Source organism: Monopterus albus, unplaced genomic scaffold, assembly GCF_001952655.1.
Source record: "Monopterus albus unplaced genomic scaffold, M_albus_1.0 scaffold2.1, whole genome shotgun sequence".
Taxonomy (NCBI): Eukaryota; Metazoa; Chordata; class Actinopteri; order Synbranchiformes; family Synbranchidae; genus Monopterus; species Monopterus albus.
The window spans coordinates 8663381-8682780 of record NW_018127882.1 but is presented as its reverse complement, the minus strand read 5'-3'; the positions used below and the strand labels follow the sequence as shown (position 1 = coordinate 8682780).

The window sequence follows — 19400 nt, the reverse complement described above, 5'->3', positions numbered from 1 at the left end:
AATCAGTATAATCAAACACAGCTGGACTCAAATGAAGGTGTAGAACCATCTCAGGGATGATCAGATGAAATGGACAGAGCCTAAGTTAAATATATGAGTGTCACAGCAAAGGGTCTGAATACTTATGACCATGTGATATTTCAGTTTTTCTTTTTTAATAAATCTGCAAAAATGTCAAATTCTGTGTTTTTCTGTCAATATGGGGTGCTGTGTGTACATTAATGAGGAAAAAAATGAACTTAAATGATTTTAGCATATGGCTGCAATATAACAAAGAGTGAAAAATTTAAGGGGGTCTGAATACTTTCCGTACCCACTATATTTGCAACCAATTTAAGCAGGACCTAAATCCAGATGACACACTTTCTGGAGATTATATTTGAAAGTTTCATTGGTTACATAAGGTTAATGTGATTTCTTCTCAAGCAGTGCAGCGTGAAGAAGACGGATGTTAAAAATTACAAAATTAACAGTGAGAGAATTAACAGTTAGAGAAAGGGATGGAGCCCTTTTTTGTCGGTCCACTCAGGTCCAAAAAGAACCCCTTATTGTCACACACAAAAAAAGTATCAATAGTCAAGTGAAGGCTTTTTTTTTTGTTACAGCCCAGAAAAAAAAACACACTAATTTGCCTCAAGGGGCTTCACAATCTGTTCAGCATACAACTTTAGACCCTTGAATAGGACAAGCAAAAACTTGCTTTAAAAAAATTGTAAAAAATCTATGATCATGGAGGACGAGCAGCTCCCAGGTGCCTCCGACAGACCTGGGCCCATCTGGCAGAGTTAACAGGGAGTCCAGTTGTCTTTGGCTGAAAGAAGAGGAGGCAGCCACTGGGCAGGAGCATTGGAGCAGTGGAGCCTGAGCGTTACTAAGGCTAACACTACCCTGATTTAAAGAGACACAGTAATGCGCTGGCTGCTGGCTCAACTAAATCAGAGAGACAGAGCTGCAGCAATGTGGAGGAACACAAAGCTCCCTTTCTACACAGCAAACCCTTTTTCTCTTCATCTGAAAAGCCCCCTCTCTACTCTCTTTCTCCAGCTCTCTTTCACCCTCTCGCCGCATTCTCCTTTGCCAAGAGTTATCGCGCCTGTTTTCACAGCTGGGAGGATGTAAATCAGACAGTGGGGAGACTGGGAGACTGGAATGAAGGAGGAGAGAGACGGAGGAACAGTGACAGTGGAATTTAGGGTGACTGAAAAGCAGGTTAACTGCTTTTAATGCTTGTGCTTCAGAGTGGGTACAACTAAGACAACAGGATCAATCACATGCTATTTTACTAACAGTCATTCACAGATTACAAGTCAGGGGTCAAGTGTGGAACACAAACAGAGGCATCAAAGTCACATGACCTCCAATCAAAAAATAAAAAACACTGTTACACTGCTTTATGCTTCTTTTGACAAGATATGTGGATTCAAACCTTCCATCTGGTGCAATGTGATTTGAGGGCACCCTCTACCCCCACCCTGTCTCCCTACTCGCTCCAACACACACACACACACACAGAAACACACACAGACACAAAAACCATAACCATAATCCATCTTTACAAGCCATACACCCTATAAGCATCCCCTCCCCCTATACAGTGCACAACCATACTGCTTCCACACCCCAAGCACAGTGCAGAGTATCTAATCAATTTCCCCCACCACTGCGGTTGTCATGGTAACGCAAAATTCCCCATTTGAGTGAGGAGATAAGGAATGAGGAGAGAACAGAGGAAAGAAATATGCAAGGATGCAACAAAGGAGCCTGACAATGTTCGTTCTGCTTTGGTACGTCATCATCATTTTATTAAATATGGCTGGTGTGTGTATGTGTGTGTGTGTGTGTGTGTGTGTGTGTGGCTACATGCTGGCATCGATGTCTATGAAGCACAATGTGCTGCATGTATGAGATTGTGTGCATGTCAGGACATTAGTCGGGCAGCTAGATGTGCGTGTGTCCTCAGAGGTTGGACACGCTGTGAATGTGCAGCACCTCAGACATGCAGACACTGACACAGAGGCATGTCGACAACTCAGCGCCATGGCGACAGGTGTTGCTGCAGAAATGGTGCAGCTGCTCCGCGGATATTTCAGGCTAATAAGCGTGCACTGTCGAGCTTCTCTCTGCTGTGCCTTCCCTCTCCACCGCTCTGCTCCGTTTCCTGAACCAACACACCCCTGTCTCATATCGGAGGCTGGAATGTAAACTCAGACGGGATGCCATCTTGAACATACAAATGTATTTAAACTGTGTTATTAAATATTCAGCTGGCTGTTGGAAGACAACCAGATGCAGAGGTACAGCAGAAAGTCTAAACTAAATGGTAGCCATTTAGTTTAGACTTTCTGTGGGCCAAAACATCTTCAGCCACTCTAAGTAACTGCCTTCGGGAAAGTAAAACTTCTAAACACTAAACTTAAGCCCTACAATTCCAAAAGCACAAATATTTCACACCGTGCAAACATTAGGACTTTAAAATCTAGCAGGTGCTAGAGCCAGGAGGCGATTAGTTTAACACAAACAATGAAGGAAAGGACGATCCACCCAGGTTCTCTAAAGCTCGGCATCTGTATATCTTTGCTTAATCCATATACAATATAAAATTAAAGGTACAAGCTGTGTTTTACAGGGAATAAGTTCTGCAGCTATTATTCCATGACCAGTCTGGCTATTTCAAACCGCAACAACAGTCCAGCAAGTCTAGTTGTGTGGCAAGTAAACTAATAAGATTGATGTTTATCACTGATCTTTAGAGGTGCTGGTACATTGTAACTGTAGAGCTGTTTAGGACTTCCAGTCCTGAAGACCTCCTGCATCCAGCTCCATGTTTAACACACAGAGAGGAGAGTGGTGTTGAACTGCTCATCTAACTCTCAGCAAGAAAATAAATACCTTTAGCTCTAACATAATTCATCAACTTGCTTTCAGTGACTAAATATTAATGATTAAAAGTAACACTCCCAGTCGGATAAACACCCTTATTAATTATAGTCATTAAAGCCTCAGTTAATCTCCTTCTTCAGGACGGTGTGGGTGCGGTTTCACCGCACTGACCACAAAACGGTACAACCTCACTTCTGTCCACACATCCTGACTCCTATGCTGACTCGAGTCCCTCCTTTGCCACACTCGCCTCCAGCCCATGAGAATCACTCAGACAAAAGACAAATACAGAAAGATCTCAGGTGAAACACGCTTTGTCAGAACCTATACTCATGTCGGACCCAGTTACTCACAGTAGAAAACAAGTGTTCAGGGTCAGCAGTCTGCACAGCAGTATGCACAGTTACAACGTCTGTGCAAATGCAGACAACAATAACCTGCACAAAAAGACACAGACACTTCCACACTCTGCCGTCTCATTCCCAAGTCTTCTTTAATTGCACAGGGACATGCCAATTTAAGAAACCCATGAGTGCACTGGTCAAGAAGTTTCTGTCCCTGTGGAGCTAAAGAAGAACGGAGAACAAAGCAGCAACATGTCTGATGTTCTTTATCCAAAAAAATGCCACAAATGTCTTCAATGAACAGACAACTAAGTAAAAAACACAATCCTCAATGAAGAGCAAACAAGTCAGTAGGCACACACACACACATCCCACAGAAATTATATGAGAAAGTTGCATATTTTGAAACACCAGGGAATAACAAACTGGACCTAAATAAAAGAAACCAACAAGGATGACCATGGGAATATTTACAGAACAGTGGTCTGAATGGCAGCAGTGCTGGTGGGATACGAGGACCTCTGGGACAGGTGTTAAACCCATCAGCAGCAGAGGACAGGCACAAAAAACAGCTTAATGACATGACAGAGGTTTAAAGTGACTGTTGTGACAGATAAACATGTAAAGGGAAAAGGTTTCCACTGGATAAGGCCTGTTCCATTCTATAAACTAAACATATTGTATCTTAACTGTGAGCCAGTGAAACTGAAGAACATGAGCCATATGTGTTCTAGTGTCTGTGCTCTTTGCTGCAGCATAGTCAGACTGTGCACAATTAAACTTCCGAAGTCAGTTCACTACCTCATTGGAAATCAGCATGACTGGCTTGTTTGTGTTATCAAGAGCAGGCAGAGGAAACAGCCCTCTGAAGATTAATTAGAAAATACTGCAGGATGTTCAGAGGAATGCAGAGGAGAAAGAGGAAGGAAGCGAGGACAAGCCAGCTCTCGTGCCCTGATTTACTTCTCTCATGGCTCATCAGCTACCCTCCCCGACCATCTCTGCATTTCTGTCCGCACACACAACTCGCTACCTTGGTCAAAACCTGCTCTATACTGTGCAACATCCATTTGCTCTCCATCTCTGTTTTGCTAACCAGACACACTCTGCCCTACATAAAACGGCAGTTTGTTTGTCAGACCCCGCCTTTCCTCCATCCATCCATTCCCTTCCTTCCTCTCTTCCTTTAGTGACCTCTCTGCGGTTTCCATCTGAGGCAGCACAGCAGTCGGTGTCATTTGTCTGCCTGTGTTCATAAAGCTCAAATATTCATGTGCCCATTTCACACAGCAACCGATGATGTCGGCCGGCAACAGACTCCCAGTTTCCATAGTAACCGCTGCCAATCCAATTCCCCCTCCTCTCTTTCGACTGGGTGGCACAGAGGGATGGTGGCGGCGGCGATTACCTTTCTGGCAACATGTAGCAAAAAGTGGACACAAGCTGGCATTTCAGGGAGCAGATCAGTAGGAGGTGAGAGAATACAGTGAGGAAGGGGAGGAAAGGGGGGAAACTATATGTTGACCACAAAAGAAACAGAAGACAAAAGGAAAAGGAGAAGAGGTTTGGTCATTGTACGTTAAAAGGATGATGAGGGGACGACTCCAAAACGAGTCTCCCCATCCTCCTGTCTTCCTGCCAGCTCAGCTTCCCTCCTGGTCTCTGTGTTGCCTCTGGCCATTCTCCGCCCCCCTCTACCCCCATAAAGAAGCCACACAGACTGTAAGCTGCTTACTATAATAAAGCTGCACAATGGCTTCTAATACTCCCCTTTTACCCCCCACCCTGCCTCTAAAACGGACTGTAATGCAGCACACTGGTCCCTACCCCTGTGCATGTCTTTACAGTGGATGCTTCTGGGATGCAGCATTTCTAAACAGCAGCACTTCAACCCTTCCATTGTGCAGAACTGCACCGCTAGAACAGACTTTAAATGGAGCACTCGATCCATCTGTCCTTTACACTGGCAGTATAGAGCTGCGAGTCCACTAGTCTCAGTCCAGTCACTGTTTACAGGCCTGGTCTTTTCTTCTCATTGCGTCGGCTGCTTGACTGAGCACCAGTGTGGTTACTACCCACTGCTTAATAAGCCTTTTCATCTGCAGCTATATGTTCACATCTGTGTTGTCTTGGTCTATGTGGGTTATCTCTGCGGTATCTCTACATCATGTCTACTCTTTCCTCTGCTAAGTCCAGCTCAGCCTCCATTGTTGGGTAAAAAACAAGTGGGGGGGAAAAACCTGCAAGGCTTGAAGAAGAAAAAAAAACAGTCAATAACGTTGTGAGAAAGAAAAAAACAAGGATTGGACAAAAAGGACATGGAAGAGAAGGAAATGCACAAATGAGGAGGATTAGAAAGCATGGAAGTAAGGAGGGAAAAAGATGGGAGTAGAGAGAGACAGACACAAAAGAGGAGACAAAGTGCAGAGCGAGTGAGGAAAGCAGACGAGACAGAAGGAGGGGAAAAGAAAAATCAAGGAAAGTCGGGTATGGGTGCTGATTTTGCCAGCAAGAGGTAAGTGTAACCATGGTTACCAGGCAGAGGAGTGATGTCATCGCCTCTGCAGATTTAGGTCTGTCTTCACCCTCAGCAGTTTATTGTCTCAAATCAGGAGGAAAATGGTTTAAAAGAGTTTGAGTAGCAGGAATATCCCGCGTTTCATTTAACCCTGTCAGGTAATAATATACAGATGGAGGAGACGTTTCCAGCACGAACCAACTTCATCATCATCACTGCAACACCAGAATCAAAGGACTGTGTGTGTCTGATAAAACAGGACTGATATGAAAACGATTATTCACTAGAACATCTGCCCACCTTTCCATATAATCACATAAACCAAACCGCCGACAGCAAAGACCCTTCAAAGCATCACGATGAAGATTTAGTGATAACTGTCTCCATCTTGACATGGGGTCATACCTTATATTGGACGCGCACGCACGCACGCACGCACACCCACACACACACCCACCCACACACACACACACACACACACACACACACACCCAGAAATGTACTGCTCCAGAGGACAACAGGCTGCTGCAGACTCAGCTAATGTAGGTCAGGTGACCGACAACTCCAGTACCTCCAACAATGTGTCTGGACAGATAGGGGACAGGAGCTGACACACACACAAGAAACAGTCTCTCTTCTTTTTGATCATCCTTCCACCTTACGAGTGTGTGTGTGTGTGTGTGTGTGTGTGTGTGTGCATGGGCACAAGCACACAGTAAACAAACAGAATGTTCTCACCAACTGGGTCAGGGGCTCAGGCCTGGTGATTAGAGATGGATTAGTCCAAACACCACAGCCTTGGGGGTTCCATGTGGATATCAGCATCACTGTCACTTCTCCCCATCACGGTTAATTATCATCTCCTGCACCCCCACACCCTGCCTTTCTCAAGATCCACTGTACTGTATCTGGAGATCAAGATAGAACCTCAAAGGTTTGTCCCAGCAATACTACCTGTCCATCTAAAAACAGCTGTAATCACCTCTGTCCTGCACGATCAAGTGATTTATCCCAACACAGCAAAGCGCCTTAAGGACCAGTGATGTCGCACACATACAGAGCAGCATTATGATTTCTGGATCTCGAGGAACAAGCAGTACCTAGTTGTTTTATTGGAGTGTGTGCAGGGACAGAATCATTATTGAGCTATTGCAAACCACAAACATTCAGTAGCAGCCACAAGGCATCTCTACTGCTCCAGAAAAAATCACCTAGGGATCAGTTGTGTCTGTTCACTTTAAGTGACTGGTTGCTAAACACAGTCTGGTAAAAGGAAAGGACCCTTTAATACAATATTAATTCATTAATATTAATAGGAAAGAAGTCCAATTGTACTGACAGTTGATGAAATATTAATGGAAACAAAGATACCACAGCATGTTGTGGGTTTGAATCCTGGACACTTACATGTATCGATTCACATCAGTCAGTTGTCACATTAACATGTCAGGACTGTCAAAACCAGCAGGAACCATGGCTCACACAGATGATGACACCAAACTATAAGTTGTCTGCTTGTCATTATAAGCTGTGTGTGATATTAAATGTGCTCGCAGCCTGCTACTGATACCAATACCTCCAACAAGTGGATTTGTATTTGCTTTTCCAGCAACAAAAACTATCATTGTCTCTAGCATTTGTTTATATATTATGAGCATTCTGTTAGTATTCCAGACTGTCTGTGTGTGTGTGTGTGAGAGAGAGAGAGAGAGAGAGAGAGAGAGAGAGAAAGACACAGAAAAGTCTTCCTTTTCTGTGTCTGAGATAAAGAGAGAGCACTGTGGTCATGCATGTGGCTGTGTAACCCCTGGTGCTTATTGATATTCACTTTGCGTCAACCTTCAGCAGAGACAGACATTTTGGGGGAGAAATTCATCCCCGAAGAGAAATGATGATCCGCAAGGATGATCCATGACATCATGGATCAGGAGCAGGAAATGCTCAAAAATGAAAATTGTAGGCGGCAGCAGGATTTGTGTGTTGAAGTAGGTTACGGATTGTGGGGTTCATGCTGAATGTAGGCAGAGGGAGATCAGTGTGACTTAAAAATCAAAGGGGATTTTCAGCAAAAAATGGTAAACAAGTCTGGTGTTTCTCAGATTCATCATGGCTGCAGAGGATAAGGCCAGTCTGCCTCTGCTAATGATGACATCGAGAGAAAGGAGGCAGTGGACAATGTGTAAGAGAAAAGGTGAAGAGGTCAAGGAAGAAAATAAAAGCCGTCTTCGTATGAAACTTAAAATCTTCCGGACTTTTTCAACAAATCCACAGAGACCTACTTTAGATGATTAACAATTCTCTTTACAAAAGTCCCATCTGCTCTGTAATGGGATTTAATGCTTAGGCGTCTTCAGGTCTGACACACAACAAAGTCCTTTTCACGACACCATGCCAGCTCACTCTGAGAGCCAAGACAAATCAAATGACGGGCAGATATGGACCGCTAATCAGTGACGTAGGAAACAGAAGAAGTGAGACAGAAAAACAAAGGAGAAACTATTATATGTTTATGAGCAGGCAGGAGAGCAAACTGTGAGACAGGAGTGGCTCAGACTCGTGCATGAGACAGGCAGACTGTTTTTTATCTCCGATGCACCGTGGAGCGGACCGATGATGGAGATGTCATTCACTGTGATGGCACAGCCAATCGGTTGACACTCACCGGCCCATGTTAATTGTCGGTTAATTGTGTGTCACGTGTAGAGTGTTATACAAGCAGCCGAGTAATTTGATCAAGGGGATATCATTAAGATATGACGACTGAAAAGAAGCAGCCAGATGAACATTTACATACCTTGAGGCTGGTGTGTGAATTTACATACTCACTTACAGGTAAATTCAAAACGATGCAAATGAGCACACAAATGCACAAACACGCATTCAGTGCATATTCAAATCCATATGCACAACCATACACATACCATCATCAAAAGCATCAGTTAAAGCCCTTTTTTTTGCATTCATTAGCAGTAATCCAAAGCCTGTTTCTCTGGAGACTCAATGCCAGTGTTCAGTGTATTTCTCTCTCTAACCAGCATGAGAGCTGAGACATGGCCAGTCCAAACAAATAAAGTGAGGTTTTAAGCCACAGTTCTCAGAAACTGAGACTGGAGCCGTGGAGTGTGTAGCCAAGTTAAAGTCAAATGAAACACATTTATTTCAGAGCACTGGCACCGAGGATGCTAACAGCGGCCAGAGAAATGCACATGCACAGACAAAATATCTGGGTCAGGAGAAAAGAGAAAGCGTTTCATAGAGAAGGACAGAGGACACATAAGGAACATAAACATGTTCTGTGTATTTAAACCTATTGTTTTCTTTGCTCCACAGATGAGGTCACATCTCCAAATCTAACACTCCCTCCCGTCTCTGCCTCTCCTCCAGGAGGCGGCAGGGTGGCAGATAAGCTGAGGTTCACTTCGCTACCTGGAGACCGACAGCCTCCCTCGGTCAGCCAATCAGAGGCTGTGAAAAACAACCTTCTGCTCTTCCATTGGTCCACTGCTCCCGGGAACTCATTCCACCATCAATGGCTGTGTCATTCTGTTGTCTGGCAGTGCTGAAACCAATTATACTGCCCCCTTTCTTTGTTCAGATCTCTTTTCTCCAGCAGACCCCCCTTTATGCTTATAAGGACACAGATGATCGCGCACACACACACACATACAAATCTCCCTCAGCTCCCCTGAATGTCACAACCAGAGACTGAGGGAGTCTGGGAATCGGGAGGACCTGAACCTCATAGTAATGAGACATCACTATGGATCCCACCACAATCCAGCCACCAAAAAACATCACAACACACACACACACACACACACACACACACAAGGGGAGAGCATGCACCAAATTCTAGCCAAGCACCGTCTGCTGTCCTTTGCCTCCCTCCTGTCTTACTCAGGTGGAGGGATGCTGACCTGCCCACCCATGACTCAGGGATGTTAAGCTTGAATCTTGAGAAGATCTATTACTCAGGTTGTAACTCAAATAAAAAATTTCAAAAAGGTGTGGGGCCTGTTTCTGCATTATTTTGATGAACCCCTTCTTACAGCACCCTGCAGCTAACACAAACAGGATGCACGCAGTCATGTGAAGTGTGTAAACACAGTCACAAGCACGAGTGTAACAGAATATAAGCACACATTCGGACACGCCCACAAGAACACGCCTACAGATTACATCTACTCCAGAATGAAAATGTGCCACACAAACACAACAAAGAGGATGTGTACACAGCAGGCACCAGAGTCCAGGACGTGCACACACGTGCAGGCCTAAAAACACTGTTCTCAGCTGCTCCCACGGTGCAGCCGGTGAGAACAAAGTCAGCAGCTTTTGAATCTGCAGACGGGTTGTTTGCAGGCTAATCACTTCATCGTGGCAACATTTCCTCCCAACTACCCCTCCCTGTTTCCATCCCTCCGCCTCTTTTCATCTGCTTTTCCACATGTACTGGATTTCATTCATAAGTGTGACCCTCACCCTCTTGCTAATCACTCAAGCTCTCCGATTCAGAATTCAGAAGACTTCTTGCATGTTGGTTTACTTTTCACTGTGCAAATCATGTTTGTTGAGCTTTGTAAAGCTACTGTACAGACAAACAACCAGGTCACTAGGTTAAAAAGTAAAAAAAAAGAAAAAGTAAACTGCCCGGTTTGATGAACAATCCCACATGTATCCTTGGATTTAACAACGGAGTCATTACAAAGAAGCACTAACAATATATTTAACATGTCCAAGGTGATAATATCCATGGAAGTTTTTTTTGGTCATTCCAGGGAAAATGTGTCCAACACAAGGTGGCACAATAAATATTAATGGGAATGTGTGTGACTTTGTTCCACAAGAAGCTAAAAACAAACTCTATATGATGCATTATGCTCTTCAGTCAGGCCTCATATTGGCGATTCAAGTTTAAAGCCACTTAATCTTAGTTATATTTGGGTTATTTTTTTCTACATTGTCAAAGCACAAGTCAAGGAACATGGATAAGAACATGCAAGCACTTTGAAAGGGTCATTTAAAAGTTTAAGACTTTATATTTGTCCTTGTGTTCTTAGTGTTACTAATACTTATGTAATATTAAAATTTAGTCAAACACAGAACTTTCTCCATAACATAACATGACTGACATGGATATTCCCCATGCTGCCACACACACACACACACACACACACACACACACACCATCCCAGCAGCCTTTATGGAAAACATAAGGAACACACACACAAAGAGACACTAGGAAAAAGCAAAGAGCTTCTGGCTCTGTTATAACTGACTTTGATTAGGATCAGATACAGGACAGCAACTGCCTGTTATTTCTGTCTTCAAAGAGACACGAAGAGTGACAAGACACACAAAAATCCCCAAAACTGATGCAAAGATATTTTGACCTTCGTCAGCGTGGAGCCAGAGTCATTACTGCCATATGGCCGACATGTGTGTCTGAGCCCAGAGCACGATCGTAAACAATGGAAGAATTTTAGGGCTTTCTGGTTAAATTAACAGGAGGTGAAAGGCCACCAGAATGAGCTCAGGTTCACTGAGGAGCAAAGGCCTTCTCTCACAGTGCACAGGAAAGCCTGTGGGAAATGACTTCCAAACACTGAAACTCATTTTCTTAAAAACTGTTACGTCAGAGATGAGGTAACACTAAATGTGCATTTAAAGAGCATTTTTCACAATAAAACTACTTCTAGCATTAAAATTAAATTGTGGATCATTTTGAAATGATAGATTTTAAGGTATAATTTTAGCCACAAATAAGTTCATAAAAATCTCTAATAAAACAATTCAACTGTGCTTGTACTGGGATGCATTATCCACAAACTGAGTGCTCCATTCAGCTTTAATGGAGAGTTTCCTGGGAGGTTTCATTGCCCAGTAAACACCACAGATCAACACTGGCTTTCACAACTGATATGGACACACTTTATTATCCTTACTAACATAGGCAGACCTGTACACGGAGCAAAGCACAATAAAAATAAATTCACTCACCAGCTGGATTTAACTTAACAGTATCTTCACTGCCAGAGAGTGATGGGCATGATACATGCTCTCTTTATGATTTAAATAAAAAGCAGATGCAAAAGTTTCAGTTTGACCACTCCAGTGATGAAATCCTGACAGAAACTGTGAGAGATTTAGGAGATGTGGAAGAAAAATGGTTCAAATAGAGGACTCAACTCACCACACTGTAGAAAGGTGAGGCCAAGGAAACTTCTCCAGTTGGTATCTGTGATGGCTGCTAGGACACAGAAGGGCATGTTCTTGGTTTTTCCAGTCAGGACAGGCAAAGGTTCCTCCAGATGATGTTAGCTGAGTCAACGCTACAAGTTTACATGACCTGGGGGACAAACTGGGTGAGTTATAAAGAAGTGAGCTTACCTGACATCTGTAGTTTACTCAACATCTTTGCCTGAGGGTAGCCAGTGGCTCACGGCTACATTAGCTAGTAGCACAGCACACCTGAATCACTGATGGAGGTGTTCTCGATTCAGATGCATTGTGGGTAATGTAGGCGCTAGGTTTTGACAAGGAACAACGGTGATTACATGGACGATATCCCTGGTTCTCCTGCATGCCTTTTATCGTTCAGCATTTAAAGTGTTTTAACATCGGAGCGTCCCGACAGTGTTATAGGAGTGCAATGGAAAAAAGCTGACAATAGATCTCAAAGGGGCCATTTTATTTTTTTAGGATGACCTAAAAATGTTGGGTGAAACGAACTAAAAAAATTTAAAATGGCAAATTTAGGCCATTTTTAGTTGTGGGACAGCAGTTATCCAACTTAAGATGCCAATAGCATACACTTAAGGAAAAGGGGACATAAGGAAGTAATGTTTAATGATGGCAACATAATCTTTTGACTCTGGCAGCGGCGGCAACAGGGTTGTCCAATCAGATTCCAGGAAAACAGAGATGGAAATGACACACAGTGGTGTTTAATCACATGAACACATCAGGAGATGTGTACACTAGCAGCAGATTACATAAAATCTGACCAAAGAATGAGCCAAACAAGTTATTAAATTACTCAGCATTTTTAATAGTCCTGTGTAGCAAACAATGACAGCATTATTCTGTATACATAGATCAATGGAAGAAAAAAAAAAAAATCAATTCATATACATTAAAATAAACTGTAAAAATCCACATAGAAAACAACCATTTAAAAAGAATCAATGAACCAAAAGAATGACTCAAATTAGAAAACAAATATTCCAGTGATGTTCCTTGTATTTTTTTTTTCAGGCTTTCCCCTCCTTTATTGCTGAAAAGCCACTTTTCAACATCTGGTACACACAGTCACCTGGCACTGTGCACCTGGAGACATGGACAGAATACAGCACACATAAAACAGCACTTGTCTATTTTGTGATTGTGTTGTGTTTGAGAGTAGGAGCAGCATTTTATGGGTATGCGCACATTTATACACCTGTAACTTGAAGAACCTCATTTATCTTTTATCTAGTTTAAGTGCCAGTTCCTCTGTGTCCAGTGGCATTCAAATGTTTACAGAGGATATCATGTAAATGCTGGTGTTGAGAAAAATCAGTACATTTGGGGATTCCTGAATGTTTGCAGCTGTAAATAGCTTCTTCAATCACCAGCGCTATGAAGCACTGACCTTGAACCACAAACCACTGACCTCCACCCCAGGAGTTTTTACATCCAGAGGACAGCTGGTTATCAGGGCTAGAGTGCACACTACAGTATTTTGTTTGCAAAGCAATAAATATTGCATGGAGCAGCTGACATCACCTCTCAGGATTCCTGTCAGACATTACACCATAACATCATGGCAACATGGATGCTGATGGCTACTGAATACAAACAGAAGCAAGGCCAGGCATTCATAAACTACTGCTGCAGTTGAGTGGGAGAGAAAGTGAGGGAACAACAAACACATACTTGTCTCAGCAGTTTTAGGCAGTTTCCAGTGTGCTATATGCACAGCAGAAAGACCGCAAGGCTGTTTATGAAACCTAGCATTTATGACAGCATGATCAGTACTGTGCAGTAATTACAGATGGCAACACATACGCAGTCAAACGTACATGCACAAGCACACACACGCACGCAAACAAAACTAAATTTAGGCTGCTTATTTCACACAGGCATCTCATACACACAAACACATAGGCATGCACACTACTCAGGCTATGTTCAAATGCAGACACCCTTTTAAAAAGCAATGTTGTTGGTTTAGAACTTCTCCTTCCCATTTGACTCTCCTTCCCTCTAGGGTGCATGTTTCTGTTTATGGATAAAAACAGGTATTCTTAATATAACTGCTCTGGGCACGTGTGGCAAAATATCTTAGCTATCGTGTAAATTATCCCTATTTTTGTGTGAACTCTAACATACACAGCAGTGAATTACATCTCTTCTCAGATTAAAAAAAGAAATGTGCACGCTTTCAAACACCCAGGTGACAACTGGTCCACAAAGCAGTCCAGTGCAAACTGACAAACCCTGAAGTGAAATGAAAAGACTGGATTTCTATTGGTTGGCACTTTTTTCAATAATACAGCAAAATGATTGACATTTACATAGTGACATAAATCAGACAAAGCAACGTTCCAAACATTAAAAAAAAAAAAAGAAAAAAAGAAAAAAAAAAAAAATAACACATATCCGAACACTAAACTCCAAGGGAACAGAGCGCTTAACCAATCCCCGTTCCACCCTCCACTGCATCTGAACTTGCAGTGAAGGAAAACAAACAGCCATGTGTCTGAGAAAGTCTTCGGAATTACTCAAGATGCCATCTGATGAATGACAGGTGAACTAAGTGATGTAGAAATACAGAAACACAGACAACAGTACATAAGCAGATATGTGCACATGCTGAAGAAAGCAATTACATTTTTATGACAATGGCAAAGATCCAACATCTAGGAGTTGAGGTGAGAGTTCCGCCTTCATCCCCTGCCTCTCACTGTCCTCCCTGAGTCGATGCTACCCTAAAAGATGGTCCTGTTAAGACAAGGGTCGGGAAAACAAAGGCCTTTTTTTTTTCAGCAAGCTAATCTCAGAATGATACAGGCCCCTGGAATGCCTAAGATTTATAAATGTGTGTTTGGATATCACTGACTATGTGGGTACAAACAAATTCTGCCCCGGCTGCCTAATTAGACCGAGGGGGAGCCGCCTCCAGTAATTCCTCTAATGACTCTTCTTCTAGTGTAGGCTGCTCTTTCTCCTCTAACTTTGTCTTCTTTCCAGCAAATTTACTTGACGAAGGCGCATCTTCCTGCATCAGCTCTTTGGCCAGGATGTTAGTCACTGCATGACCAGCTCGTCTGTGGTTGGCTGGGAAAGAAAGACACAAAGTTAATGAGAGAAATAAAAAGACCATAATAAAGCAGATGTGATAATATCATATGAAACTTGCATAGATATGTCAGCGCATGCATGAAGTGACATATCTGATGCATGTACAAAAAAAACACACAAGTAAAAACAGCTATACAACTAAACACTGGACATTTTGCACTGCAAACGGTTTAGCACACCAGCTACTGGGTTGCACACTCCTATACCAGTGTGTGGCAGAAAATGCGTGTTTTGAATGACAAAACAAAATGGATGCTCGCCTTCTTTCCAACACACACACACAACCCATGACACAATCACACAAACAGCTGAGTAGTGTAGCTGTCTATGTAGATTAGAGCAACTCACAGTGAATGTCAGATTCGACATACACATGACAAAGTGGGAAAAATGAGGAAAAGAGAAAAAACTGGTGTAGAAGACACTTAGAGGAAGACGAAGTGGAACAGAGATGGTGACAAATTAAGGCAGGGAGGGAGGGAAGGTGTAAGACGAAGCGTGAGACGCCATGAAAAGCAGGATGTTTCATGTGGGAAGATTAAAAAGTCAGAGGTGATTATAAATGAGACGAACATGGACGGAGAAACTAACTCAGTAAGAGGAGGAATGAGCTGTGAGGAATAACAGAAATAAGGATGAAAATACAGGCAAAAAGTGAAAGCAGTGAGCCAAGACATGAGATGCACAGGGACAGACAGAAAAAGAACAAATCTGACAGACTGTGCCCTGAGGATGCTGTTTTTATGCTTCTACCTGCTCACTCTGTTATTTCCTCTCCTCCTCCCACACACATACACACTAGCATTAGCCTTCCCTCCCTCCATCCTTTACCACACATCATTCTCCTGCAGCTGTGCAGCAGCAGCCATTTTGAAGTATATACTGTAGGTCAGTGGGAGATTGTGTGTTTGCTGTCATTTTATTCCTGGTGTATGATGAGAGCTCTTCAGTCTCTGAGCAAAAGCTGCTATGAATCAAATGTTAACATCAGTATAGGAGACGTCTGACAACAAACACACATACTGGTGCAAAGCATTCTGTGCTACTGATGGGGGGGGGGGACAGATCAATCCGGCGATGTCATGAAGCAAATCAATATGAATACACATGCAACTGAACCATGGCAACACAAACAACAAAGCTATACTTGACACATGATTCTGATGCAGCACAGCACACACAGTTACCGAGCAGGCTTCCAGAAGTAGCTGTGACAAAGACACAATTGAGTCTGGGGAGAAAGAGGAGGAGGATTTGGAGATTTAGGGTCATGATCACAGTTGACTTCCCTTCTTTGTATGCGAGCCTCAGCTGGACTGTTCAGCGCAGACAGCTGGGGTGTCAAATTATCACCTCACACACACTGATTTCCCCCAGTACATGACAATAAACACTCTCATCCACTCTCACATAAATCCTTCATAACTATTTTCAGCCTTTTCTAAACCCCCTCTTACTCATAAAAGTACTAATTGGAAATTATGCAACTGACCCAAAAACAAAGTGTGATTGTGCGTTACTGTGGGTGATATTCCATATGTATGTGCCAAGTTCATCCTAAAAAGATCCAGCCCAAAGAGAAAAGCACTTCAAGGGCTGTCAACCCGGCTCCTCTCCTCTCTCTCCTCTCATCCACTCCCTTTTGTGAGAGAAGACAGGAGTGAGACAGGAGAGGATAAGAGTCAGCATCAGAGAGGTGCCCCATAGGAAGCAGCAGAAGATTAATTTAGACAGAAACCTGCAGATTTAAGTAACATTTATAATACAGGAGTTTGGGAACTAATAAATCACCTGACAGACGAGTTCACATCAAGTATTTTCTTTCCCAATGACACAGATTACATGAGTCAAACAAAAGATAAAATCTGGTTTAAGTTTGAGGCAGGCGATAGTCCAATCTTTGTCACTGGTATAAAATCCCATAAACAGACCTAAAGCAGCAATGCATTAATCTATCACAAAGCTTTTACTTTCCCACCCTGTTTCTCAAGTCAAAGCCCAACAGCAAACATTACTTAAACAAGAGTAAACAGTGCATTTACTAGGGACCTAAACAAAAAATGTATCATATCACCAGACTTGCACTCAGGGATGGCCCTGGGATAGACCACAGGTAAAAGCTGTAGCCCCAGCTCTCACTTTACCTTTCATTGGAAATGAGGCGTAACTGCTCATAGGTTTCAGATGAAACACCTGACCAGACAGATTGTGATTCGATTTAAAGTGGCACACCACTGATTTCACACATACAGCTCAGTTTATTTGTCATGGGGAGAACAACTCAGCCTGGAGCTAAAGCTAGAAAAGATCCAGTTTTGGCACAAGTCACATGCTATTTTAGCCTGTCCTTGTTTGATGAGGACAACATGTGGCACTACAACAACAGAGAATTGTCATCATGTACAGACTAGCTCTAATGTTGACTAAACACACTTGGCAGCATGCTGACAGTTGCAGTAATAAAAAAAAAAAGAGATTCACAACAAATACCGTTTTTAGGTCTGTTGATTGGTGGGTAGAGCGAATCTGTGTTTACACACTGAAGTGCAATCAGTGGCACAAAGAGTGTAGTGCAAAGATCATCTGTAACATATTACCCTCCAGGAGATACAATAATGACTGCCTGATGAGAGGAAGAACGCTTTGTTGTACTGTAGGCATATGTGTGCTGCCCTTATGAGGGGAAAAATACAGAAATAGAAAGAAGAGTGATGAAAGAATCTGCAGAAAATCAGCTGCAGTGAGAGCATAACAAGAACTAGCTCAGAGGCTTTGTTAAGTAAGGGAAGATCCACTTCTTTGCTGGTCACAGATTACATACCCTCACCCACCTACCAACTGAATAAGAAATTCGCATCTTTATGCTGTTAAATCTATTGAACGGCAGGTACAATAAAGCCACAGTAGCATGACAACATGGTAACAGTGTCACTACTAGCATAATGGTGTATTAGCAGATGCAGGCAGGATCTCCAGCAATGTCGATTACTTAGTAGAGACTCATGGCGTCCTCTGCAGGCTGCACTGTGTAACACTACTGCTCTGCACTAGAGGACTGTGGGAGAGAGTGACGTCTTCTGGCACCACTACTGGCTAGTGGGTTGGTGTTCATGTGCATTTGATATCACTGAATGGGCTCAACCAGTTTATATACATTATCTATTGGCATTTATGGTCTCACTGGTTGTTTAGTATGCATGTGACATCACCACTGCTTCAGTAATGGCTTGATTGATGATCTATTGGTCTAAATTATCTCTCGTCTGTGTGTGAACATCTGTGAAAGCACAAATCTTCGCAAGGGTCTTTTTCTTTTGTTGTAGCAACAGACCGTCTGCAGAGCCAGCGTGTGCCTCCATTGTTGCCATCCCCTTTATCTCCGTGTTTGTTGTGATTGGTGCTTTGTCAACTTGTTGCTACTGTGATTGGTTGGTTTGCAAAGGGTCACGACCCAGCAGATGGGTCCACAGTGAGTGTTTAGATATGTCATTCCACTACACACAAGTGCCTTCAAATTGCTTTAAACACATACACACAACTACTACTCTAGTAGCCAAACTGGCATGTCTGTATCCATACAGAAGGATGCAGACGGACCCTAACTTACTGTCTAAAGCACAGAGCCAGAATGTGATAGTGTTTGAGAAAGTATGCAAGGCTATCTGTCCTTTGAAATGCGATCTGCCTGTTATGTATTGGTATGCAAACATCCATGTGTGCGTTTGTATTGGCATGCAAGCATCTGCTGTGTGTTTTGTCTGTATGTGTTTAGAGGGGGTGGGCAGACAGGAGGAGGGTAGGCAGCTGAGGACACCCCATGCAGTCTGCAGTCTATGCAACCAGCACACACACACACACACACACACAGTGAGCTGAGGTACAGGTCAAAGGTGAGGGGTATATAACCTCAGCAGCCTCGTGGCTTTCTAGTCAGTCTCACTGCTGTGACACAAAGAGCGTGACAACACACTCAATAGGGCCTCAGCAGTCCTTAACACCAAGCTGGTGACGTCTGCAGTCACCACAGCTGCGAGGGGAGGAAACAAAGAGGAAGGGAAGAAGGGGACACACTTCATGTGATGAAGACCCTTACATGCACAAATGTGAACGCCAGCTCTATACACAAAAAATAATAGACCACCACAAGTACAGTAGAAGTACTGTTTTGTATCAGCACAGAGTCGATTAAAACAATTCTGGTTATATTTTAAGGATGGATACTCAACATTAAGACTACATTTGAGATGTAGTCACTATTTACACCCTCTTGTAGTGATGGATACTGCTTGTAATTATATTTGTGACAGGATGTG

The 19400-nt window shown here is 43.0% G+C and overlaps 1 protein-coding gene and 1 long non-coding RNA gene across 3 annotated transcripts in view; both read right to left on the bottom strand.

The window, feature by feature from the left end:
- The window catches only part of LOC109956032 (uncharacterized), a 16625-nt gene extending 4423 nt beyond the window's left edge, over positions 1-12202 (bottom strand). Inside the window, exons 1-2 of one of the 2 annotated variants that reach the window (XR_002274368.1) lie at positions 12133-12202; positions 11936-11989 (exon numbers count right to left, since the gene is read on the bottom strand). This is a non-coding gene — a long non-coding RNA (uncharacterized LOC109956032). Of the gene's footprint in view, positions 1-11935; positions 11993-12132 lie in introns of both variants that reach the window. The other variant, XR_002274366.1, reaches the window with a different exon arrangement.
- A 2288-nt stretch (positions 12203-14490) lies between these two features.
- Positions 14491-19400, bottom strand: part of diaph1 (diaphanous related formin 1) — a 97817-nt gene continuing 92907 nt past the window's right edge. Inside the window, exon 28 of the mRNA XM_020594525.1 lies at positions 14491-15063. Within this exon, the coding sequence (XP_020450181.1) occupies positions 14879-15063 (185 nt within the window). The 3' untranslated portion in view covers positions 14491-14878. The remainder of the gene's footprint in view (positions 15064-19400) is intronic.